At 38.2% G+C, this 23,607-nt stretch overlaps 2 protein-coding genes across 2 annotated transcripts; one reads left to right on the forward strand and one right to left on the reverse strand.

Annotated features, from left to right (window-relative positions):
• The first annotated feature begins 4,147 nt into the window (after positions 1 to 4,147).
• pvalb7 (parvalbumin 7) lies at positions 4,148 to 9,768 on the forward strand. Its single transcript, XM_067395928.1, has 5 exons — positions 4,148 to 4,210; positions 6,681 to 6,758; positions 8,176 to 8,308; positions 9,342 to 9,451; positions 9,604 to 9,768. Exons 2-5 carry the CDS (start codon positions 6,698 to 6,700, stop codon positions 9,627 to 9,629), a joined length of 330 nt encoding a protein of 109 aa, XP_067252029.1. The 5' UTR covers positions 4,148 to 4,210; positions 6,681 to 6,697; the 3' UTR covers positions 9,630 to 9,768.
• Positions 9,769 to 10,874: 1,106 nt separating this feature from the next.
• On the reverse strand, positions 10,875 to 22,327 carry baiap2l2b (BAR/IMD domain containing adaptor protein 2 like 2b). The gene is made up of 14 exons (XM_067398548.1): positions 22,274 to 22,327; positions 21,884 to 21,959; positions 21,228 to 21,314; positions 20,129 to 20,190; positions 19,972 to 20,043; positions 19,791 to 19,880; positions 18,426 to 18,557; positions 18,202 to 18,306; positions 17,191 to 17,272; positions 15,679 to 15,886; positions 15,536 to 15,598; positions 15,070 to 15,463; positions 11,634 to 11,680; positions 10,875 to 11,254 (listed from the first exon to the last, which is right to left on the reverse strand). The coding sequence occupies exons 1-14, from the start codon at positions 22,325 to 22,327 to the stop codon at positions 11,179 to 11,181; spliced, it is 1,548 nt and encodes a 515-aa protein (XP_067254649.1). The 3' UTR covers positions 10,875 to 11,178.
• Positions 22,328 to 23,607: the final 1,280 nt, after the last annotated feature.

The raw sequence follows: 23,607 nt of genomic DNA on the forward strand, positions 1-23,607 counted from the left end.
TATAGTGTTAGGGGCGGGGCCACGTTCGGTGCATCATCGATAGTTATATAGTGTTAGGGGCGGGGCCATGTTCAGGGGCTCCAGTGCATCATCGGACCCCCGTTTTAGCTCCGCCCAAAAAATCCTGAACAGAGACTTGGTGAAAAACTGTTTAACGCTCTAACTTCACAATTAAGCTTTACACAATTCACAGTCTTTGTAACGTGTTTCAGCAATACATTTGTAACATTTACAATGCGTTTAGAAATAATTCTCAGAATTGATTTTACAGAGACTTTAATGTATGGGAAACACTGCTGTTTATTTTGGATACTCCTTTGTTTCGTCATGCTTTCTACAGTCACACCTAAAAGAAGTCCGAATTATACAATTATACAATAATGGATTTACCAGCTAATCTACCAGCCAGCAATCTGTCAAGGACCACACCTGTGGATTTTCACAACTGGCGTGCTTAATGAACTTCCCAGATGTGCACAAGCCTTAATGAGAGCACAAAAGCACACTTTCCCTGTGTTGTTCATCACGGGACATTTGCCGCATGTGGGGAGTGGGTGCAGGTGAACAATATCTGCCCTGAGGATGGTGTCACCAGCCCACTCCAGACCTAGAGCACAGCCAGCCACTGCCCATAAACGGAGCGAACATCAGAGCCCACCCCAGATAGTCAGCCCAAGTCTGCCACAATGCACAAGCTGGTAAAGAGGACTTAGCTAACCATTACCCTGGAACCCAAGCTCCACAGTGAGTCTGACCAGGTGCGTGAGCCGGCAACACTGTGCATCCCAGTGGGCATGCTCTTGGAGTTTGTGGGTATGAAGGAAAGCCCAGCCTACATTTCCACCATTAAAGGTGAGCTGCAGCTGGCCTTTGAAAATATTTATTAGGAAATGGAAGAGGATGTTTCCCTGGTTCTCCCGTCCCCGCTGGTTCTGCCCAGCTCAAAGTTTCTTGTGTCTCCAGCCTCCCTCTTCCACCTCCTCTTCCAAAGTCAGCCAGTTCCTCAGCCTCGCCTCTTCTGTTTCCCTTCAGTCCCTCAGCTTCTCCTCTGAGGCCACTCTACTGTTACCCCTTTTCCATCAGAATGGTTCCAGTTCTAGAGCCAGAGCCTGTTTTTGGCCAAGCAGACTGGCCAAAACAAACGGTGACGTAACGCTACTGTGTGTTGTTTATCTGCCTATAACCAGTCTAAAAAAACATAGCACATCTGTGTATAGGCTGTGCAGTTCTTCTGTTTTGCTTTTTACAGTCCCAGGAATGATCCTAGAGAACCGTCAGTTTTATGCTCATAAACTGCCGGTACTCTCGTCGGTCCTTTTTGAAGATAAACTCAAACTGAAATGCTGATTCACTCACTCTTTCGCAAACTGGGTCTCTCTTGCGCACATAGTTTTATGTATTTAGATATAAAGAGCAATGTAGTGCAACGTTATTACATTGCTCAACGAGACAGCTCCAGTATTTCTCCGCCCCTCGCTCCCGACTCCATTTGAGACAGCAAGTTGTTAAGGCCAGAGTTAAAGGGTTAGTTCAGCCAAAAATTAAAATTCTATAATTTATTACTAACCCTTATGCCGTTCCAGACCCATAAGACCTTCATTAATCTTCGGAACGCAAATTGAGATATTTTTGTTGAAATCCGATGGCTTTGTGAGGCCTGCATAGGGAGCAATAACATTTCCTCTCTCAAGATCCATTAATGTACTAAAACATATTTAAATCAGTTCATGTGAGTACAGTGGTTTAATATTAATATTATAAAGCGACGAGAATATTTTTGGTGTGCCAAAAAACAAACAAAATAACAAATTATTTAGTGATGGCCGATTTCAAAACACTGCTTCATGAAGCTCCAGAGCATAATGAATCAGTGTGTCGAATCAGCAGTTCAGAGCGCCAAAGTCACGTGATTTCAGCAGTTTGGCGGTTTGATACGCAGTCCAAATCATGATTCGATACACTGATTCATTATGCTCCGAATCTTCCTGAAGCAGTGTTTTTAAATCAGCCATTTTTTTTGGTGCACCAAAAATATTCTCATTGCTTTATAATATTAATATTGAACCACTATACTCACATGTACTGATTTAAATATGTTTTAGTACATTAATGGGTCTTGAGAGAGGAAATGTCATTGCTGGCTATGGAGGCCTCACTGAGTCATCGGATTTCAACAAAAATATCTTAATTTGTGTTCCGAAGATCAGCGAAGGTCTTATGGGTGTAAAATGGCATGAGGGTGAGTAATAAATGACAGAATTTTCATTTTTGGGTGAACTAACCCTTTAAACCGATCTTTCTGGCCTGGAACCCCCTTTTTTGCAGTGAAAATGCGTGGAACAGTTCAAGAACAGACAAAGGCCTAGTAACTGCACCAGAACCGTGTCGGTGGAAAAGGGGTATGTGTGGATTTGCCTCGGGTCTTCTGGTCTCCAGCTCTGCCTAGGCAAGAGGATCCCCTGACTCCCCCTGAAGCCTCGAGCCCATCACTCCACCTTGGCCTGTTGGCTCTGCCTGAGTCTCTACATCCAATGGCTTCGTTTGCAGACAAATCGCATGCAGACCAAATTTTCATACTAAACGTGTTGTGTGAACATGACTTAAGGTTCAAATATATTGTATTTTATACTTATAATCACTGACTTGTTAGTCTTTGATAGTTTTATATTGTACCATCATTTAATTAATTCGATTTTTTCAAGTCATCTTCATTTATATAGCACTTTTCACAATACAGATTGTTTCTAAGCAGCTTCACAGTGATAATAGGAAAATTAATTGACAGAGATTGTTTTGGCTTTACAGCAGCTCTAAGAAAATATTATTATCAAGCTAAAGTAGGTTTTTTATTGAATCACTTCCATTATAAAAAATTGTTAATTATTAACTTACTTAAAACTGCAGTCCGTAACTTTTTTGGGTTAAAAATGATCCAAAAATCAATTTTTGAGCAAGTATATAACCAACCAGTGTACAAAACTATCTCATTATCTTAGCTCGATTCACAACGGTAGGCTTGTAATGATGTTTTATAATAAGAGCGACATGGTGGATCTCTGTGGGATTATCCTCTGTGCGTCATCACGTCCGTAGACAGAAAGGAAGGAGTCCAGGCTAATTGGTTTTATCACGTGAGGACGCTGCTGGTAGCGGATCATTTATAGCCTGTTCTCACAGCAGCTGAAATAATTAAACTTATCATTTTGATGGTGGATTGTAATCCAGAAAGGTCCAAATGACAATCAGATATCTATTCCGCATATGACTGCAATTGCAGGTTTCAAACAAGAGATGGCGACAAAGAGGAAAAATCACGGACTGCAGCTTTAAGGGCTGCTAAAATGACACCTTTCCTACTGAAAACCGAAGACCTTAAATGCATTCTTGCCTTTCATTTACGTGTTTGAACGTGTATGTGCACAGACGCTTGGTCTTTTTTATAAAGTGATATTGCCAAATTACTTGTCTGGTCTGCATAATACAGAAGAATTGGTCGTTTCCGCGGATCTCTGCGAACTGGAATTATTTTGATAAATTTAGATTTTATCTATACATAGGGAAAGGAAAGGGAAGGAGGCCTTCGTCTCCCTTGTCTTTTGTTATATGCAGTGCTCTGTGGGATAAGTAAACTTTTTTTCTTTGGCAATTTTTGCCTCAAATCAAATGTTGTATTATAAGTTCACTAAATAAGTGGGTACTCGCCATTGAGCTCCATTGGAATAAATTGTGAGTCAATCTGAATCTACTGAGAAGAAAATCGAGTCTCCTGTGGCATGTAGAGTTGCTGTATAGGAGGAGCGTTTCAAATCAGTCACCTATTTCCATTTCAGTCAGGATGTAGGCAGAAGACAGCAAGGCAGTTCATTAGGGTTTGGAACAGAGCTTGAAGAGAGAGAAGTAGACAGTGAAGTAAAAGACAGTGATTTACTGAGAGGACACAAGAGGTCAAATGAGACCTGATTATTAATAGTAGCATTTGATTCGTTAGTGCCACCAAGAAAGTGATCTCTCTCTCTCTCACACACACACACACACACACACACACACACAATCCATCATTCTCCTGCGTGTTGCATTATGACCCAGTCTGTCCTGAAATAGACATAGGGTAAGCCAGAGTATATAAGACGCCAAGTGGACCCCCATCTCTCACCTTTGGCTTTTTCTCTCTCTCCAAGTCTCTCCTCCCACCAGCTTTCCCTTCACACTGGTAAGGAAAGAGTTTAGGCATATCATTTTCTTAGATAATTTCTTTAAAAAATTGGACGTTAATGAAACAATTGCTAACATGAAGTAACAGTAAATAATTTGGTCTTGAAATAATGATGAGAAGTGTTTGAGGTCATATTGAGATCACTGAATTTTGATTCCAGTCTATTATCCTGGGAAATCTAGTTATGTTTTGAGAAGAGAAACAGATTATTGTGGCCTTTTTCTTCAGCAAAAGTCTCCATCTGATCATTTAATATCATTCCTGTCAAGGAGAAGCATTTTATTATTTTGCATAACCTGGCTTACCATATAAACAAGAGCAACCACTGTAAAATTTAAAGCTACTTGAGGGACTAATAGGGGTTCCTCAGATCTCCAAATTGGCTGAAACCTCTGTAGAACCACTAAACTCCTTTTGTAAAATTCAAAGCTATTTGAGGGACTGTTAGGGGTTCTTCAGATCTCCAAACTGGCTGAACCCTCTGTAGAACCACTAAACTCCTTTTGTAAAATTCAAAGCTACTTGAGGGACTGTTAGGGGTTCTTCAGATCTCCAAACTGGCTGAACCCTCTGTAGAACCACTAAACTCCTTTTGTAAAATTCAAAGCTACTTGAGGGACTGTTAGGGTGTCTTCAGATCTCCAAACTGGCTGAACCCTCTGTAGAACCTCTAATCACCATTTGAAGGTACCTCAGATATCCTAATTGTTTTCTTGAGGAACTTCTTTGTATATTTTAAATGACCTTTAAAATTTCTTGCAGGAGCTTATGGGTTTTGTAGGTTTCTCAAAGAATTGACATTCATACAAAAGTGTCTAGAAGTTCTCCAGAGGTTTCTACTGGTGTGATCCCAAATGGTGCCTCAATTATCTTTATTTCCACAGTGTAAATTGAGCTTGTGACTTTTTAAACCACTGGTTGTTTGTCAGAAAGTCCGAAATTCTTACAATCTTTCTCTACAGTGATTGTGCATCAGAACATCCTGCATGATTTATATCTATTTGCTGAAGTAGTTTTCATTGGCTAAGTTACTGTGGCAGCTGAATAGTTGCATAGAGCCTGTAAACACCTGCTGTGCGAGGAAAAATCATTAACAAAACACCATCTCATCTGTCATGCCATATATTTTTATTTTTGAATATATATATATATATATATATAATCCACATTTGTTGTGCTAGTGTTTGCTAGCGAACAATTTCTCTTAGCATTCTGTTGTTTCTTGTGATTTTAGCCCTGGAGTTTTAGCCCTGGATAAGGTTTTTTTTTTTTTTTTTTTTTTTGCTGTTGTTGTAATTTACTTGTAAATAGTAAAGTTCACGCTTTTGAAGTGGAAAGCCTGGTTCAACATCTGGTTTTAAAAGCCAAACTGGCTGCTGCAGTTGTGTTAAGTGTTAAATGAGGTTAAGCAGTCAGATATCTCTTACCGTTACAAGGGAGACACCTCAAATGTCACTTCACTTTATAATCTGTGATCTCACTCCCTCACACATATATAGTTCAAACTACAGAAGGATAGAGTTTCTCAAGAGAGCAAACACATTCTTCTCCGAAGGCCTTTCCGCCCAACCCAACACACTTGGATGCAACATACCTCAACTTAAATAGACAAACATACAAACACATACACAGCTGTCATGCCTTATGCATGCCACCTTTGCAGTGTATGAATGCTGTAAAGTTATTTACGGGCAACAGGAACTCTTGTAATCGTAAGAGGCCGAGATGAGAGCAATCGAATCTGTTCTCTTGGCAGTGGATCTCATTGTTGGTTAGTGTTCCTTACAGCAGTTGCCTGAGCTTGGACACTAAAGGATCTAATAGTAAGCTGATACAGCAGGAGAAGGATTTTGTTCTACATCAGTATCTTTGGATATTAACTGCCATTTGCCATTTGAGTTTTGGCGCATCAACACATGAAACTGCTTGAAATTACAGCTGGTTTGTGTTCATGTACTTGCGTACAAGTATGTTTTAGGTCATAGAGAATTTCAAAAATCAGATGTACAGCAGGCATTAGGTAAAATATTCATTATTATAGAAAACATGCATGTAGTTGTTCAACTCTTAAAGAAAGGCATGACTAAAATAAACAGATAAACCGAGACAACACAATAAAATTAGCATTGGATTAGAGACTTCGCTGTAAAATCCCTGCCAATAAAAATAAACACAACCTACTTCCATTTCATAAGACTACAATTGCATAAGTGTATGCTATGATGCATTTCACATGCATATATGGAAAAAAACAGAATGCAATGAATTAGATAAGAGTTTTTCTGGCATTTAACTGTAAACGGAAAAAGACTAAATGACTGTTTTTCAGTCTGGGTCCCTGTGCTGATCAAAGCCTGCTGGGAAATACTGTAGTGTTGATTCACACGCACACATTTTGGCACCCATTCCGTTTATATCAGTTATTAGCATCTAATATTTCTCTCTCTCTCTCTCTCTCTCTCTCTAGCTCCTCTAGCTTTCAAGATGGCCATGAAAAACCTTTTGAAAGATGATGATATCAAAAAAGCCCTTGATCAATTCAAAGGTGAGTTTAGTAAAAAAATAATAATTGGTAACATTTTACAATAAGCTTACTACAATCTAATCAACTCCTGAGGATGAAATTCAGTCCCTCCCTACTTTTTTTTTCTCATTCTAGAAGCCGTTTCCCTCAGATATACATCACAATAGGGAAGAAAAGACTATCGCAACTTCTGTTTCATGCCGACTTAAATGTTAATTTCAACATTTTCATTATTAAGATCAGAAGTTACATTTGTTAATATAATTTAATGGACCCGAGCTAACATGAACTAACAAAAAACAGTTGTACTTATGCTGACAAAGATTAATAAATACTGTAACAAATTTATTGCTCATAGCTAATGGTAGTTAAAGCACCATTCCTTACGATGATTCCTTACGTAAAGTCCTTACGATGGTTAACATAATACTTATGTAATTATGTGTTATAATAATTAAATAATTGTAATAATTACACTTTCTTAAGAAAAAAAATGTTCCAGGAATGGTACAGGACATGCAGTCGATTACCACCAAATAATAAATCAGTCCCTCAGTTTTCTAAAAACTTAATATTTAAAAAAAACAAAAACAACAACTCATATTTAAATCAGTGCACTCACAATGGAAGTCTATGGAGCAAGACATTCTGGGAGGTTTAAAGTAGAAATGTAAAGCTCAGTATTTTTGTTAAAGCACTTATTAGTCCTTCCACACACACAAAAAAAAAGTCTGTTATTTGAGCAGCAAAGTCTAAGTCAGGGGTGGCGAACTTCATCAAACACACCTGAACAAGCTAATCAAGGTCTGAAGGGTTACTAGAAAGCTACAGGCAGGTGAGTTTTTATCAGGGTTGGAGCTGAACTCTGCAGGACTGTGGCTCTCCAGGACCGGAGTTCGTCAGCCCTGGTCTAAGTCATTTTTTAAATGGGACTACATTTTTAGGTGGATAAACATCTGGTTATGCGATGTAATTCCTAATGTAAACAGTTAAAATACGTCACAGATATCTTTCTGGTATCTACAGAGCCCCTAACAGGACATGGAGATGGAAAAAAAAAATTGAGATGAGAGGACAAATCATATTTCAATATTCCCCCAAGAAACTTTCGAGTTCTTTGTGAGCGAATGCAAAGTTTCTCGGGGGAACACAACATTTCTGCAAGAGAATGCAAAAGCGTTGGTATCATGTGAAAGTTATAATGTTTATAAGTTTTAAAACTTTGCATTGTAGGCTTATGCCTACATGTATAATGTTTTCTTTTTGTGGCTATACCAAGCAATTATTTTAGTGTAAGACTTCCATTGTAAGTGTCTTACTGTAGGCATATTTTTGGTTTGTTTTTACAAACTGAAGGATGAGTCAGAATTGTTTTCTGTGGTCAACAGCGCAGAATAACAGTTAATGTCATCAGCTGAAGTGTGTTTCTTATAAACAGCTGTGGACAGCTTCGACCACAAGAAGTTCTTTGACGTGGTGGGGCTGAAGGCTCTGTCTGCTGACAATGTGAAGTTGGTGTTCAAAGCTCTGGACGTGGATGCCAGCGGCTTCATTGAGGAGGAGGAGCTTAAGTGAGTGACGCTGCATGTTTTTATGTTTGTGCCAACTCTCTGAATGAAGGGCCATAAATGAGTTTTATTGTTGTGTCATTTGGCCCTTCTTCAGAGCTGGTGTCTCATTCTACCTTTATTACTGTCTTCTGTTGACCTCAAGGACACAGGGATTGAGAGCGATTCCCATTTGCTCTATATATCTCCTCTGGCAGCAGCCTTGCCCCCTATAACTTATTATCAGTACATAACTATCCATCATTGGCCAACAGCAGGGAAGTGCAGGGTTGCCAGATTGAGAATAAAGGCACATTCACACCAAGAACATTAACTATAAAGATAAGGATAACTAGTTTAGTGTCCACACCAGCAGACGATATTGTTCTGTTTATTATAAGCACGTTCTGCAGTTATTGCGTCTGCCACCTAAAATGCTCAAGCTCTTTAAATGGATAGTTCACCCAAATTCTGTCATCATTTACTCATCGTCAAGTAGTTCCAAACCTGTATGAATTTCTTGGAAGAATGTCAGTAACCAAACAGATCTTTCCTCCCCCTTTTTTGTTGTTGATGTTTGTTGTTATACAACTACCAAACGGAATCTTTAAAAGTTAATAGATATTTCATTAAGTAAATTAGTTAAATATCAAATATCACATTAATTCACAATATCATTCTGTCTATTTAAGCATGTTGCAGTTTGTGTCATCTACCACTTTAAATGCTCGAGATCTTTAAAGCAGGATGGATTCTGATTGGCTGTCAATGTTTTTATTGTTCATCAGCTGCTAGAAATCATTGAAATCATTTGAAAGTGATTCTAATGATACAGTTATTTGTAATGTGAACTTCCCTATTCTCATAGAATTAGAACGATTATTAAAATTTTATAGTTAACGCTATTGTTATAGTTATCATCTTTTATCATCTTAACTTGCACACTAGAACGGTTTTCAAATATTATAATTAATAGTATTCAAATTCAGTTACGTAACTGTTGTGTTCAAGCTGTGACCCTGGTTGCCAGATTGAGTTTATTCCTTCTCTTGGACAGGTTTGTGCTGAAGGGTTTTTCTGCAGATGGCAGAGATCTTACTGATAAGGAGACCAAAGCATTCCTTGCTGCTGCCGACAAGGATGGAGATGGGAAAATTGGCATAGATGGTGAGACGAACAAGCACTCTTAAAGGAACAGTACCTCTGAAAATTAAATTCTGTCATTATAAAAGTGCCACATACTTGTTCTGAAAAATAAGAACTTGTCAAGAATGACAAAAAAGTAGTCTAATCCACTATCACCTGCTATTTTCTTTCAGAATTTGAAGCTTTGGTGCACGAGTAAATTATTTGGCAACCCTTTACACCACTACTCTCCTGTGAATACCTACAGCCAATCATAGTGTACGTCTCTACACATCCTGCCACGAGCCAGGAGCAGAACCGCCTCCTTTTACCACATTTATTTATTGACTTTTTTTTTTATATACAATCTCATTGTACACTGTAGTAATCTAACAACATCTCTTATAAAAACCTGGAGTTTCCTGTACTGCTTTGAACATCCATCTCTTCTTTTTGTTCATTTTGGCACGTTTCTTTCTGTTTATGCCTCAAAATGCTCCTTTCTTCTCCTTATCTCGCTCCATCTGTCATCCCTTCCCCGTTTCGCTCCTCTCTTGTGATAGAGCCACTGAACACGATGAATACATGAAGAGAAGGATGAGACGAAATGAGAGAAAAAAATATTTAAGAGAGATAAAATAAAGCCATGCGTTGAGAAAAAACACTGGGTTTTTCCATTTATTTCATTGACTCTAGTGCAAAGTGTATTACATTCAATCTCTTAATCTTGAATTATTTGAAAAAAGTTATTTGACAATAAATAAATAAATAAAAAATTCCAAGTAGGGCTGTCAATTTAATTAATTACATGAAATGCCCGAAAAAATTTACTAAAATTAACTGAATTGCGATGACGCCGACGGCATTACAGAATTTATGTAGGAGTATGGGTCAAGGGTCACAATTAATTGTGCTAATTTATTATTGTGTTTTTTCCCCAACTAATCACATTAAATTAACAGCCCTAAAATGACAAAAAACACTAAATATTAATGCTAACCTTGAGATTCACAATCCAGCGCAAAACTACACACAATAAATATATGATTTCTTCCTTTGTAATAAATAAATAATTATGCTGAACAACACCTAAAACACAAAAACATTTTGTGAAATCTGTGCTAAACCTATTTAAAAAAACACTCTAAACGTATATAGATTATAATACCTATCAAATACACAACATTCAGACAGATGCACACATGAAAACAAACCTAGTGATTAGATTTACCACCATAAACATAGCACAGTCTTTAAAGTGTTATGAATCTAAAGGGATCTTTTTCTATAATTTTTTTATTTTTTTTCTATGGAGTACTTATGTTAGTCAAGATGTTTTGTTTGAAAAACAGTAAATTCTGTTTTTATGACCATTTTACCTTCTTTTACGTGTCTGTAAGTGTTGTTGATGTGTCAACCTGGGCGCTCAAGCTAATATAAAGCAGTTTTGTAACTTTTGGCCTTTTTGAAGAATGTTTTTATAGTATGTCTAATTCTATTCTCATTATATAACCCCTTTAAATGATTTAGATAACTCCATTTAGCTGAAGAAAAATGTAAATAATGCATTGAGAGAGTGACGCTACACAGCTGGGTATAGCCATTCAAATTAAATACTAAATTTAGTTAAAAAGTGCCTTTAAATTCATTTTAAAAATCTCTTTTCATTCTAAGATTAAAACTTAAATTGTATACTTATGGACAAATCAATTTAGTACAGACTCTGAACCAGTCAGAGTGCAAGTGATGTGTTTTTGTGAAGGTGACTGTCAGTGAATCCGTGGTGCTGATCTGTCGTTGGTGACTGTGGGCCGGAGCTTTACGGTGGCAAAAGGATTTGATCCTCTAGAAAAGAAAGAAAAAAAGGCACATTTGGCCAAAAAATATCATGACCATGAGGCAAAACAACAAAACTGTCATTATATATTGCAACTAAATTGCAAATTCAGCACATTTTCTCCAAAATTCTTGTGATCGTAATGCAAAAAAAAAAAAAAGACATTACTTACAGTAATTTCGACCAAATTCATGGTGATTCTCTTAACTGTATTTTTTTTTTTTTTTTTTTTTTTTTTACAATAATACCATTTTATTTAAAACAGTATTTTATTGAAATACTGTTACACATATACATAATATAAATTTGCATTACTTTTCATGAAACTTATTTCACAAATTTTCTACCAAATTGTTGAAAAAGGAAACTCAAAGACGTGCGTAATACCTGGGGAAAAGAGGGTGCTCTGGTGGTTGTCCATGAGTAGATGGCCTCTGCTGACATGAAACAGGTTTACGACACACTCACATTCACACAAAATACAACACAGGGTGTGTTCACACTTGTAGATCGATTATCTTGGTTCTTTTGGTCCGGACAAAAAAAAAAAAAAAAAAAAGATACATTTAAGGGATACTTCACCCAAAAATGAAATTGAAATGATTTACTCACCCTCAAGCCATCCTAGGTGTATATGACTATCTTCTTTCAGACAAACACAATAAGAGATATATTTAAAAATATCCTTGCTCTTCCAAGGTTTATAATGGTTGTGAATAGGGGGCCGCATTTTGAAGCCAAAAATGAAGCGAAGCAATGCTTTTTGTTAAGAAAAATATCCATATTTAAAACTTTATAAATTCAAATAACTAGCTTCTGCCGGACAACCGTATGCAGAATTCACAAGTCGATTTGTGGCAGAAGAGTATCCTTTGACCTGACGCACAACATAATGAAGAATGCGGAGGAGCAGAAGATAGAGCAAAACAAATCACCGGTCACAGATTATAAGTCAAAAATTATCATTTTTAAAGAGAAATTTCAGAGGATTTTGATTTGCCCTATTTGTTTGAACCGTTAGAGGCGTCTAAAGCCGAGTTCAGACTGCACGATTTTAGCCCCGATTTTGGCTCGCCGACAGGTTTTGAGAAATCACTGACAAATGCCCGAAATCACAGGCAAATCGATGCTCGTTCACACGAGTGACAATCATGCAGTGTAAATGAGCAAAGACGCGATCTGAGAGAATCACAGACGAGTCACCGACACCCGTGAGATATTTGGCATGCAAAAAATCTGGACCTGTCGGCGATTCAAAATCCTGCTGTGTGAAAAGTGTTCTGACTGAAAACTACATCGGCGAAGACCGACAGCCAATGAGAGAGCAAGATACAGAGCAGCGGGGAATTCAGGGAGGAGTTATAGACCACTCTCGTTGCAGAACACACAATCCTTGTTCCTTGCGTCTCCCCAACCATGTCCTCCTCCATATTCTTCTTTTCTTTTTCTTGTTTTCGCTGCAAATCAGCGCACAGACAATTCGTATTGCAAGCTTCTTGCGGGCTACCATTTTTAATAATAATCCCAGTCTCACGTGAGAACTCCGGTCTTGCACGCGTGATATCGCGTTGTTTCCTTGTCACATCTCGCATGTGTTTGGTTGTGAAATGTAGTTTGCGTGCCAGACAGAGTAGTCGGCGATTCTTCCTATTGTAAAGTCATGCAGTGTGAAACCTTCTGTCGCCGATCCATCGTGCAGTTTGAACACAGCAGCGACTGAATGCTGTCCAAGATAGTCATGCAGTGTGAAAAGAACAGTGACCCGACTGCTTTGAAAATCGTGCAGTCTTACAATTCTCCTACATCCTGCGTCATACATCGAGTCAGAGGATTACTCATTTGGCACAAATCGACTTGCGCATTCTGCGTACGGTCGTCCGCCGGAAGCTAGTTATTTGAATTTATAAAGTTTTAAATATGGATATTTTTCTTACAAAAACGCATCCCTTCGCTTCAAAAGGCCTTTATTAACCCCCTGGAGTTGTATGGATTACTTTTTTTTTATGGATGGATGCATTATTTTTGGCTTCAAAATGCGGCCCCCCATTCAAAATCATTATAAACCTTGGAGGACTAAAGATATTTTTAAAATATATCTCCGATTGTGTTTGTCTGAAAGAAGATAGTCATTTACACCTAGGATGGCTTGAGGGTGAGTAAATCATGGGATAATTTTCCTTTTTGGGTGAACTATCCCTTTAGTCTTGGTTCGCTCAGCATTCACACTGTCATTTTTAACATCGAACCTAAAGATACAAAACAAACAAGCAAACAAAAACTGCTGCTTTTGTAACAAAACTTATCAAGAATCCAAAACAATGCGTAAATGTGCTTGTCGTATGTTCGTACATATGATGGCATATGATGGAGCTAACAACTCGCGAAGATTGTAAAGGAGTCAAAACAGCGAAGGAATTCCTCCGTCACACACAAGCGAAAATCTGCTGCGAGGAGAAGCAGTTCTGAAGCCTGTACCAAACTGAGATTGGCAACATTGCAACTATGACAAGAAAAAACAGGTATGCTTGGTATGCTGTTCTTTTTTTTTTTTCTTTTTTTCTTTTTAGGGTCATATCTTGTGACATCATGTCCTGTTTTTGGTTCGTTTACATGTCTTCGGTCCGTGTTGCGTTCATATTTCAGTCAAACTGCACCAGAGTTCATTTTAAAGCGGACCGAGACTCATATCTTTTCAGGTTCGGAAGGCAGCGTTCACACTAACAAAGTAATCGCACCAGAGTTCGTTTTATGCCTGGTTCAGACTGCACGATTTATTTATTTTTTTGTCTGTCACGATAGTCACTGTGTCAGATTACGCGATTTTGACTCCAAAAATCTTGTCGTGTCCTGGACTTGAAATATATTAGACTACACGTTGCTACGTGACCAATACTCGCTTGCTGTCACGACGCGAGTGAGAAACAAGAGCGTAAACAATGACTGAAGCAGCGTGTTATGTACTGGCTGTCATATGTTTAGAAAAGCGCAAAAAAAGAAAGAAAACCCGAACATGGACACGTTCTTGGCTTGCTCAAAGAGGACAGTATGGGCTGTCAATCCTCCAAAGAGAACTTGAGGTAAAATATCATTCTTTTCATATTAAATATTTTGTTATTAGCCAGTAGTAAAAGCTTGCCATAAGTTACAGCTAATTTCAGTACTCACCGGGTTGCTGAAGGGCTTACGCTATCGTTCGCCAGCATTTTTCTTTCTTTAATCTGTCGTGGTAGTCCCTCGATGAGACATCGTACAGGCAGGAGTACTGTTGCCACAGCTCCAGGAACTTTTCCTCCATTTCGTAATTCCACCTAGCCGCACCATCATTTCTCTTGCTTTTCGCCATGTTTGAAAGTTGTGTACAAAAAGCGTCTTGGTCAGCGTGTGACGGAACCCGTCGTGAAGGACCGCAAAAAAATTCAACATGCCGTGTTTTCTGCCGTGACATTGTATACTATGACACACTATACGAGATGAAACGATCAATTCTTGCGTCCCAACATCCATTGTCGTTTACAAATCCCTACGACACCTTACTTCAAACGGATCGTGCCAGATTCGGGCTAAAATCGCGTAGTCTGAACCAATCGACCCAAACCTGCCAATTGTGAACACACCCTGAGACATCACCATCTTCAACAAAGATAAAGTTGAGAACTATTAGATATGTCAGATGAACTATTATCTAACAAAAAATTAACCTAAACATGAAAAGAAGATAAAATATTTCATGTCATCATAAATGTAAAATTTTCTGATATTTTGACATTACATTGAAAGAAATGTGGAAAACTACAGTACAGTGTGGATTCTGCTTAACACTCACCTCGGAGGTTGATTCGGTCTTTCTCTCAGGCAAAGGAGAGTTTGGAAGGGGCGGAGCTGGAGGTGGGAGTTCATTAAAATTTTTGTGCTCTACTTTGCTCTCAAAATGAGACTCTGCCCTCCTGTCAGGGAGGGAAGATATTGTTCGAATGTCAGCTGATCCACGGCGGAGTGGTACAGCTGGGGGCGGGATCTCATGGTAGGTTTTCTGGCTGGTCTTGACCTCGTTGTTAGACTCCACCTTCTTTTCAGGGAGGGGAGAGTTTGGGCGAAGATCCACCGACGCACGACGCATAGATACCACTGGGGACGGGATGTCACTGTAGCTCTGGGTGTCTGATTGGCTGGTTGGCTCCAGGAGGTTGTTCATGCTGTGGCTTCGGTGTGACGTACTACTGAATACATCAAGATGTTAAGATCAAATTTTATAGATTATTAAGTAGTTACAACTTACTACTCAATTTTACCTTGAGCCCAAAGGTATAAAGTCTTCAACGGATGCCACATAGGCAGCAGGAAACCAACCTTGACTAAAAAAACAAAGGAAAATGAGACTGATGAGTTTCCAGCGACTTCACTTTGCCATGAAACTGACCGTAGATGCTCTCACCGGAGGCTTGCATCATGGCGTCCGTACAGCCAACCGTTGCGTGGTTCTGATATGAGCACAGTAAGCACGTCACCACGGGAAAAAGGCAGCAGGACTGGATTGGATGAAGCGGGGTGCGACACAATGGCCCTCATGGAGCGGCCACCACCCAGACCCAAAGATTCACCTACAGAGCTGGAGCGGGAACGACTAGGGAGAGGAGACGGGGCTGTGAAGAGGTATAGACAGAAGAAGAGAAGAAAACCCTTAATGGAGGCCCCAAGGATTTGAATAGCTTGAAAAATACATTTTATATGAACATAATTGACCTTTCGACGGGAGTTAGATTGACAAGCGATCTAACCAATCAGAACGCCCCATCCGCCATTTTGTTCGTCAAAGCAGCCAGTAGTTAAAAGATTAACCTCGGTGGAGTAAAACTTGAATAATGGTGTATATTGACGTCTTTCCGTGTTTGAAACAACATTCATTTTCATGTTCATGGACTATTAGGAAGAGATGATCGTTTTTTACGAGCGGTTGAGCTGAGGATCTACAGCAATCTGTCATGACCATGGTCACGACACATTAAAGAGCAACAAAACGGTTTTTATTGTTTGAATTTCTTTAATAACTACACGGTTTGAAAGCTGGGACTTTGTTTAATATCATAAGTAACCTACTCTGTCTTGTCTGTCGATGTGTGTTCAGTATCCTCTTTGTTCCGCGATGTATTTTTCACTGCGTGTGGAGTGACAGCGCCACGGCTTGTCGGACAAAGCAACAGTAACTAAGGGGGGCGGGGCTCTGCGAAAGGCTAATTGGGTTCCCCAGTCAATCTCAACAGAACATTAGGGTAAATTACACATTGACTTAATCAGGGGCTGTGTTTAACTCCACTTATAGACATATACTCGCTAACTTCCCTAAGCACTTCCCCTTAGGGGAATCACCACTGCTATTTTGAAGTGCATTCAACTTTGTTAAGTGTATTTGGACAGACTCTCAAGCCTTCAATTTTGACTGAGGGAGCGAGTCTACTTAATATGTACACTTCAGGCAGATCCATAGACCACAATGCAACACGATTGTGACATCACAGCAGATTGCGCTTCATGTACCCCTACCCCACACAACTGTAGTGTATGATATTAGAGTTATTTTGACATTTAACCACATAATACTTATAGCTACCTTAAGATGACTTTTTTTTACCCAGATATAGTATTGTTCAATTTCATGTATCATTTTCATTTGTGTACGTTTTTGTATTTTCTCCAGCAGCCCGAGCATATATAAAGGTCTATAGAATGGTGCGTAAAACAAATTCAAAAGGAAAAAAAATTGAAAATAATAAATCAGCTCCATAGTAATAGTTGCTCCATAGTTCTGCCAGTTGTGGGCACTCGTACAATGTAAGAAATGACTTACATCTGAGTGAAAGAGATGGAGGGAAGTTAGCGAGGAAAGTGCATAAAAACTGGACTGAAACGCAGCCAAATTTAGGACATGAGCACTACTGAGTCTCCAGACCTCTAGAGGGCACTCTGCCCAGCGGCTCACGGTCCATTTCTCGATCTCCAGTCTGCAGCAGGGAGCCCAGAGAACTCTTTAACTGCAAGAAACATCAAGACATACATAAATCTTAGTGTTACTACGATTCTTCTAAACAACACTTGACAAGCGTGAAATATGAGTAAAAAATTGGTTTTCCTGAGTAAATGGAAAGTAATTTTCAGGCAGTTGGCTGGGAACTTCATGGACCCTTTTCCCGTTTCCGGGCTCAGAAGCGGAAGTTGTCACAGATGGGTAAACTTCTATAGCGGTGAACGGAAACTACAGCAAATATAATTTTTACTTTCCCATTTGCTCCAATAGCAAAAGAATAAAATCCACAGTAGTGTTTCTATTACTTTACAAAAAATCGTAATATATAACAGAACAGTGTTATAAATGTACATTATTTAAAAAAAATATAATAATAAATATATATATATATATATATAATTAGGAATGGAAACAACATGCATTACACAATACTACTAATAAAAATATTAATAGTGTATAAATAATCTCCAAGAGGTGACATATTCCTGTAGTAAATTTTATGCTAGTTGGCATTTTACAGAAAATCAACTACTTAACGCAAGTTGCTGGTCTTGTTGCAAGCAATTAATCAATTTACATTATTCCAAGTGAACACAATATTTATCTGTAATATTTTAGCAGATTCTAAAAAAAAAAAAAAAGTAATAATAATAATCACTCCAACTGAGTGAAAAAAAAAATAAAAAATGTGTGTGCTGCAAACAGCATTTTATGACTTTAAGTGATGCAAAACACAATTTCATGGCTTGTGAATTCACCCACAATTAACAGATGTGATAAAAAGTTAATTTTGGACTCTGTACACCACACAAAGCTCCCCATCTGTTCCATTATGTGATTGTGGAAATGTCTGTGCTTGAAAGTTAGCCGAAAAGAGCATGGAAAAGTGGGGGAATATGGAGTATTTACTCCTCATTCCCATCATTCCACTGTCACCTGGGCTTCTTGATCTGATGGAGTGGGCGTTCGAGGTCTGGAACTTCTGCTCTCACTAACTTTTTCTTTCCATCCATCTGCTCTCTGCTGGAGAGATACTCCTGTCTGTCAACACACAGAAAAATGGTTGTGCAGTGGGCTGATAAGGTTTGGAAGGAACTGGAAAGAGGATCTATATGACTGAGTGCACACTGCTAATGAACTCCAGTGGAAAGAAGCTGTACCTTGTTGATAAGGTATAATAGTGACTGTGTAAGTCCACAATGCTTTTCGGCCAGGAAACGATACCTCCTTTCTTCCTCTTTGAGAATTTCATGCTGGCTCTGCCTCAGGTACTGCATGTACTCACTGCCCTCCTGCATACACACAAATACATGTACTGAGATATAGCTTCTGTTCCAAAACCAAGTGAACTTCACGGTCTTCACTCACATTGTGAAAATGTTGAACTCAACTTTGTTATATTGTCAAAAGTAGTTTTCAGTCATGTTGCCTAAAATCATCAATTGTTATTGAAAATCAATGACTCCCGGTTGCTGTCACTACAAAATCAGTGGGAACAGCCCTTAAGACAACATCCAAACAAAAAGCAGACTTCATGCATTGTTAACCCTTTCCCTTACAAGCACTACACAAATGCGCATAAACATTGCGTGCTGTATACAAACTTTAGTAAAACTTAGAAATAAAGCTTTATTATAGTAAATAGGCTCAGTAGCTTCAGCGGCACGAACACAAGCAAGTAGTCCGCTATTGTTGTTACGTGGGGTGATGACATCATAGTTTCACAAAATATATGGATTGGCTGTACAGACGAAAACGCAAGGGTGTCGTTTTCAGATTAAACCACTCTGGGACCCGGTTTAAAAAAAAAAATTACAGTTTCAGACTCCCAAAACACCAGATCTGTCTGGATGAAATGCCTATATGATACAAAATTTGTGGATGGGCTCTGAGATATTAGCTTATTAACATCCTAACATCAGACTATTAGAATGACTAAGAGTGTTAAAGTTTCTTAGGGTATTTAGACATTAGCTTTACTACATGCTAACGCATTTCCCAATTCAGAGACTGCATCCTTTGAAGGATGCAGGCTTCAAAGGCCACGCCTTCAAAATCTGCGAAGGTTGAACAGTGCGTTGTTAATTGGGACTGTCTGCCTATGGAGGACTGTTCTTGTTGCCTGTTGCCACAGTAATGTTTGTACTGGACCTTTTTGAAAGTTATATTCAGCGGTCTGAAACAAAACAGGGCTCACAACTTAAATATGTCTAAATATGTTCACCTAGGGCTATTTATGTACATAATAAAGAGTATAAACGACATAAAATCATATCCTAGTAAGATAAGTCAACATATGAACAGCTTTAAAGTTTTATTTTTACATTTGTATCATTAGAAATTTGACCAAGTCAAATGAGCAAACAGTGACCTTTAGTGATTAAAACACTGTTAGAGTGAACAAAATTATACAGTTTCAGCTAGAAATTACAATCAATAACTGTGCTGAGTGCAATACTTGGCTAAAACATTGTTGACTGTTCAGAAACCAAATTAAATATCAACCCACAAACTTGTGGTCTTACCAGCGAGTCTCTGAACGCACCACGCCTCAGCTGTCGCTCCAGTGCTGCAGCCTGATTCCTCACCTCCAATTCATACACTCTACGGCTGCCCTACACATATACACACACAATATATCAGCTCAAATATACTGTATATATACACACACATATCTCAATAGATACCACATGGTTCCAGACTCACTTCAATGTATTCTTCATCCAGTTTCACGTTCTTGTCCATGGCTTGCAGAACCTCCACTTGGAACCAGCAGAACTGGACCAGGACCAGCAAACAGACAGTAAAGTTGGAGAGCGTTTATAAATCCAAACAGACAAAAAGACTTGAACTTTTAACTTACCACACCCTCCACTTCAGCCGTCAACTTCCGCTGGGTCTCTGATATCTGAATCAACACATCGCCTAAGAAACAAACAAATACATTCATTAAATAATTAATTATGAATACATATTTAATAAGTGCAGAAATGGAAGAATAGGTTTTTGTAAGCAATGTTAATATTGATTAGAGACTGTTGTGTTTGTTCAGTCAGTTGTGGCAGTTAATGCAGTTGAACTGTACCAAACTAAAAGACTAAAACTTGTAATGAGTTGCTGAATTTGATGATCATATAGCATTAAAGGGCTACTTCACCATATGAAAATTATCCCATGATTTACTCACCCTCAAGCCACCCTAGGTGTATAGGACTATCTTCTTTCAGACAAAGATATATTTAAAAATATCCTTGTACTTCAAAGCTTTATAATGTTGTTTTTTTTGTATTCCTCAGAATAAAAAATAAAAATGACATGAGGGCAAGTAAATGACAATGACAAAATTTTCATTTTGAATAACTTTATTGAAGAAATAAATTAAATATTAAAGATTAAATTGAACTTTTTTTATTAAGATGTGCATCATAATGATAACTGTATTGTGCTGAGGTGAATCAATGAATTTAAAGGGGTGAAAGAATGAGATCACACATCAATAATTTATGCCTCAATGCTCACATGGACACCTGATCTCTAACACACACATAGACATGCACACACACCTGTCTTTTCCTGTCACATGCAGGTTTATATACGCCTGTAGTAATTTTGAAAGATAAAGACCTTTATTTATTTAATTCATGCTGTTCCATCTTTAAGCCCCTAAAATATTTGTTCTAATGTTCATCATTCCAAGGCATTCTGTGCGTATGACTGGAATGAAATCTCATTACATGGGCAGTGAGCCGAGAGCTTCGCTGAGCCAAATCTTGTGTTTTATGACAGAGGAGAGGAAGCATCTGCCACTGGACACCGTTTGCTGAAACATCTATTGTCTGAAGGACAAACAAGCTCTGATACAGCCAGAAAGTACAGATAGAAACTCAGTGGACATCTTGCTGCACAATCTGCCCAACTGGCATTGGTTTAGAGATACAAAAAACACACATTTTGAGTCTTACCAAGTGATCTGGATGATAATGTGTTGAGAGCTTGCTCGCCCATCATAGCAAGAGCACTGAAGTAGGCCTCACTTGTCAGAGTCAAAGCTTTGATACACATACATACACAAAAATATCGTAAATTTAGACAATTTTTAGCATTCCCTGATGATAATAACAGCTAAAACCAGCCTATGGTGGTTGGCTGGTTTTCCAGCCTGGTCAAGCTGGTGTTTGGCTGGTCTTCAACCAGAACTAAACAAAACCAAATTAAACCAAACCAAACCAAACAACAAAACAAAACCAAAAAGTGAAACGAAAACAAAACACAAAACAAAAGAGACTAGCTATCCTCTTTAATTTAGGCTGGTTTAAACAGGTTTTTTTTAGCAGGGTTAGTGTTTTATTACATATGTCTTTCAACGTATTTGAAATCACGATATTTAACTAAATGAAAACGGAATGAAACCAAACCAAACAAAATGGAACCAAACCAAACTAAAAGAGACTAGCTATCCACCATAATGAAGGCTGGTTTAAACAGGGTTTTTTTCCACACGGTTGGCATTACATGTTTATAACATATGTCTTTCAACATATTTGAAAACATAATACAAAAAACAAAAGTTCAATACACTTTCAGGAGTCTATTTGAAAACACACACAAATATGCTCACCTTGAAAAGCCTTGATGTAGCTGTTTCCTAAAGAAACCAGCTTTTGCAGGCCTGGATTAAACTGATCCATGAGGTTCTGAATAATATGAAATATCCAAAATGAAATAAACATGAAATATTGCGATTCAATTTGAAATTATTTTATTATGTGATAATAGACTGCAGAGTGATATGAAAGACATGATACTAGCTCAAAAATGTTTGAAATCACTTGCCTGGGAAAATTATTGATTATACATTTTAGTGCTTTTCATATACAAAATATCTGACCACACAACATCACGAGTGACCAATCAGAATCAAGTATTCCTGTGAGCTGTGTGATAATGTTAATAATTAATGAGCATTCTCATTTGATCTCAGCTTAAATGAGAGTAACAGAAGACTCACATTATAAACACTCAAAGTTGATCTATGTAGGAGGTCACTGTTCACACCAGACATCTTGTTTCTGTTGGAAAATACACACTTAATGCTGCACAAAGCAACAATAAACACATGCAATCAACTCCAGAGCACGATATCAAAAACATTTACAGACAAACACTGAAGAGACGGCTTTTCGTACCTGTGATGGTGACAATTTTCACGCTGTAGTTATTCTGTGTGTGATGACACTCTCCTTATGTCTGTAATGGTTTTTTTCAGGTCCCTGTTAATGCCTATTATAGGGCGAGAGAGGGCGAGTAAGAGAGAGAGAGAGAGAGGAGAGTCCACATCTGATACGGCCTGAAGTTTTGAATTATTTACCTGTCCCATGACAGAACATGGAGATGGGAGGCCGTCTGACAGGCAGGCAGGAGATACACACTTTAACTGAGAGAACAGCTGTAGAAGTGACACTTCAGCTGGTTGAAGTGCCCAAATGAGACACTCAACTACAGCCAGAAACATGTAAAACAGCTAATCAAAATATGCTAAATAATTGCTGCTGATTTTCCTGCAACAATGTAACTAAAAACTTTTACAAGCACATTTTGAATAAAAGTACAAGCTACTCCACAACTTATTTGTCGAGATAATTAAGTATTTTGTGTTTATCTTTATGGGATATATAAGTATAATTTTAAAGGTGCCCTAGAATCAAAAATTGAATTTACCTTGGCATAGTTGAATAACAAGAGTTCAGTACATGGAAATGACATACAGTGAGTCTCAAACACCATTGTTTCCTCCTTCTTGTGTAAATCTCATTTGTTGAAAAGACCTCCGAAAAACAGGCGGATCTCATTATAACATCAACTGTTACGTAACAGTCGGGATCATTAATATGTATGACCCCAATATTTTTATATGCCAGCCCATGTTCAAGGCATTAGACAAGGGCAGCCAGTATTAACGTCTGGATCTGTGCACAGGTGAATCAACAGACTAGGTAAGCAAGCAAGAACAATAGTGAAAAAAAGGCAGATGGAGCGATAATAACTGACATGATCCACGATAACATGATATTTTTAGTGATATTTGTAAATTGTCTTTCTAAATGTTTTGTTAGCATGTTGCTAATGTACTGTTAAATGTGGTTAAAGTTACCATTGTTTCTTACTGTATTCACGGAGACAAGAGCCGTCACTATTTTCATTATTAAACACTTGCAGTCTGTATAATTCATAAACACAACTTCATTCTTTATAAATCTCTCCAGCAGTGTGTAATGTTAGCTTTAGCCACAGAGCACTGTCAAACTCATTCAGAATCAAATGTAAACATCCGAAAAAATACTA

Source organism: Chanodichthys erythropterus, chromosome 10, assembly GCF_024489055.1.
Source record: "Chanodichthys erythropterus isolate Z2021 chromosome 10, ASM2448905v1, whole genome shotgun sequence".
NCBI classification, from domain to species: domain Eukaryota; kingdom Metazoa; phylum Chordata; class Actinopteri; order Cypriniformes; family Xenocyprididae; genus Chanodichthys; species Chanodichthys erythropterus.

Excerpts from the sequence above, each read along its gene's own strand:
- pvalb7 (XM_067395928.1), top strand. The coding sequence starts at position 6,698 with ATGGCCATGAAAAACCTTTTGAAAGATGATGATATCAAAAAAGCCCTT. Across the intron at positions 8,309-9,341 it reads ATTGAGGAGGAGGAGCTTAA|GTTTGTGCTGAAGGGTTTTT; the intron begins GTGAGTGACGCT and ends TCTCTTGGACAG. Across the intron at positions 9,452-9,603 it reads TGGGAAAATTGGCATAGATG|AATTTGAAGCTTTGGTGCAC; the intron begins GTGAGACGAACA and ends ATTTTCTTTCAG.
- baiap2l2b (XM_067398548.1), bottom strand. The coding sequence starts at position 22,327 with ATGTCTGGTGTGAACAGTGACCTCCTACATAGATCAACTTTGAGTGTT. Across the intron at positions 18,558-19,790 it reads GTGCGTTCAGAGACTCGCTG|GAGGGCAGTGAGTACATGCA; the intron begins GTAAGACCACAA and ends GTGTGTATGCAG. Across the intron at positions 11,681-15,069 it reads AGACCGAATCAACCTCCGAG|AGGCCATCTACTCATGGACA; the intron begins GTGAGTGTTAAG and ends TCATGTCAGCAG.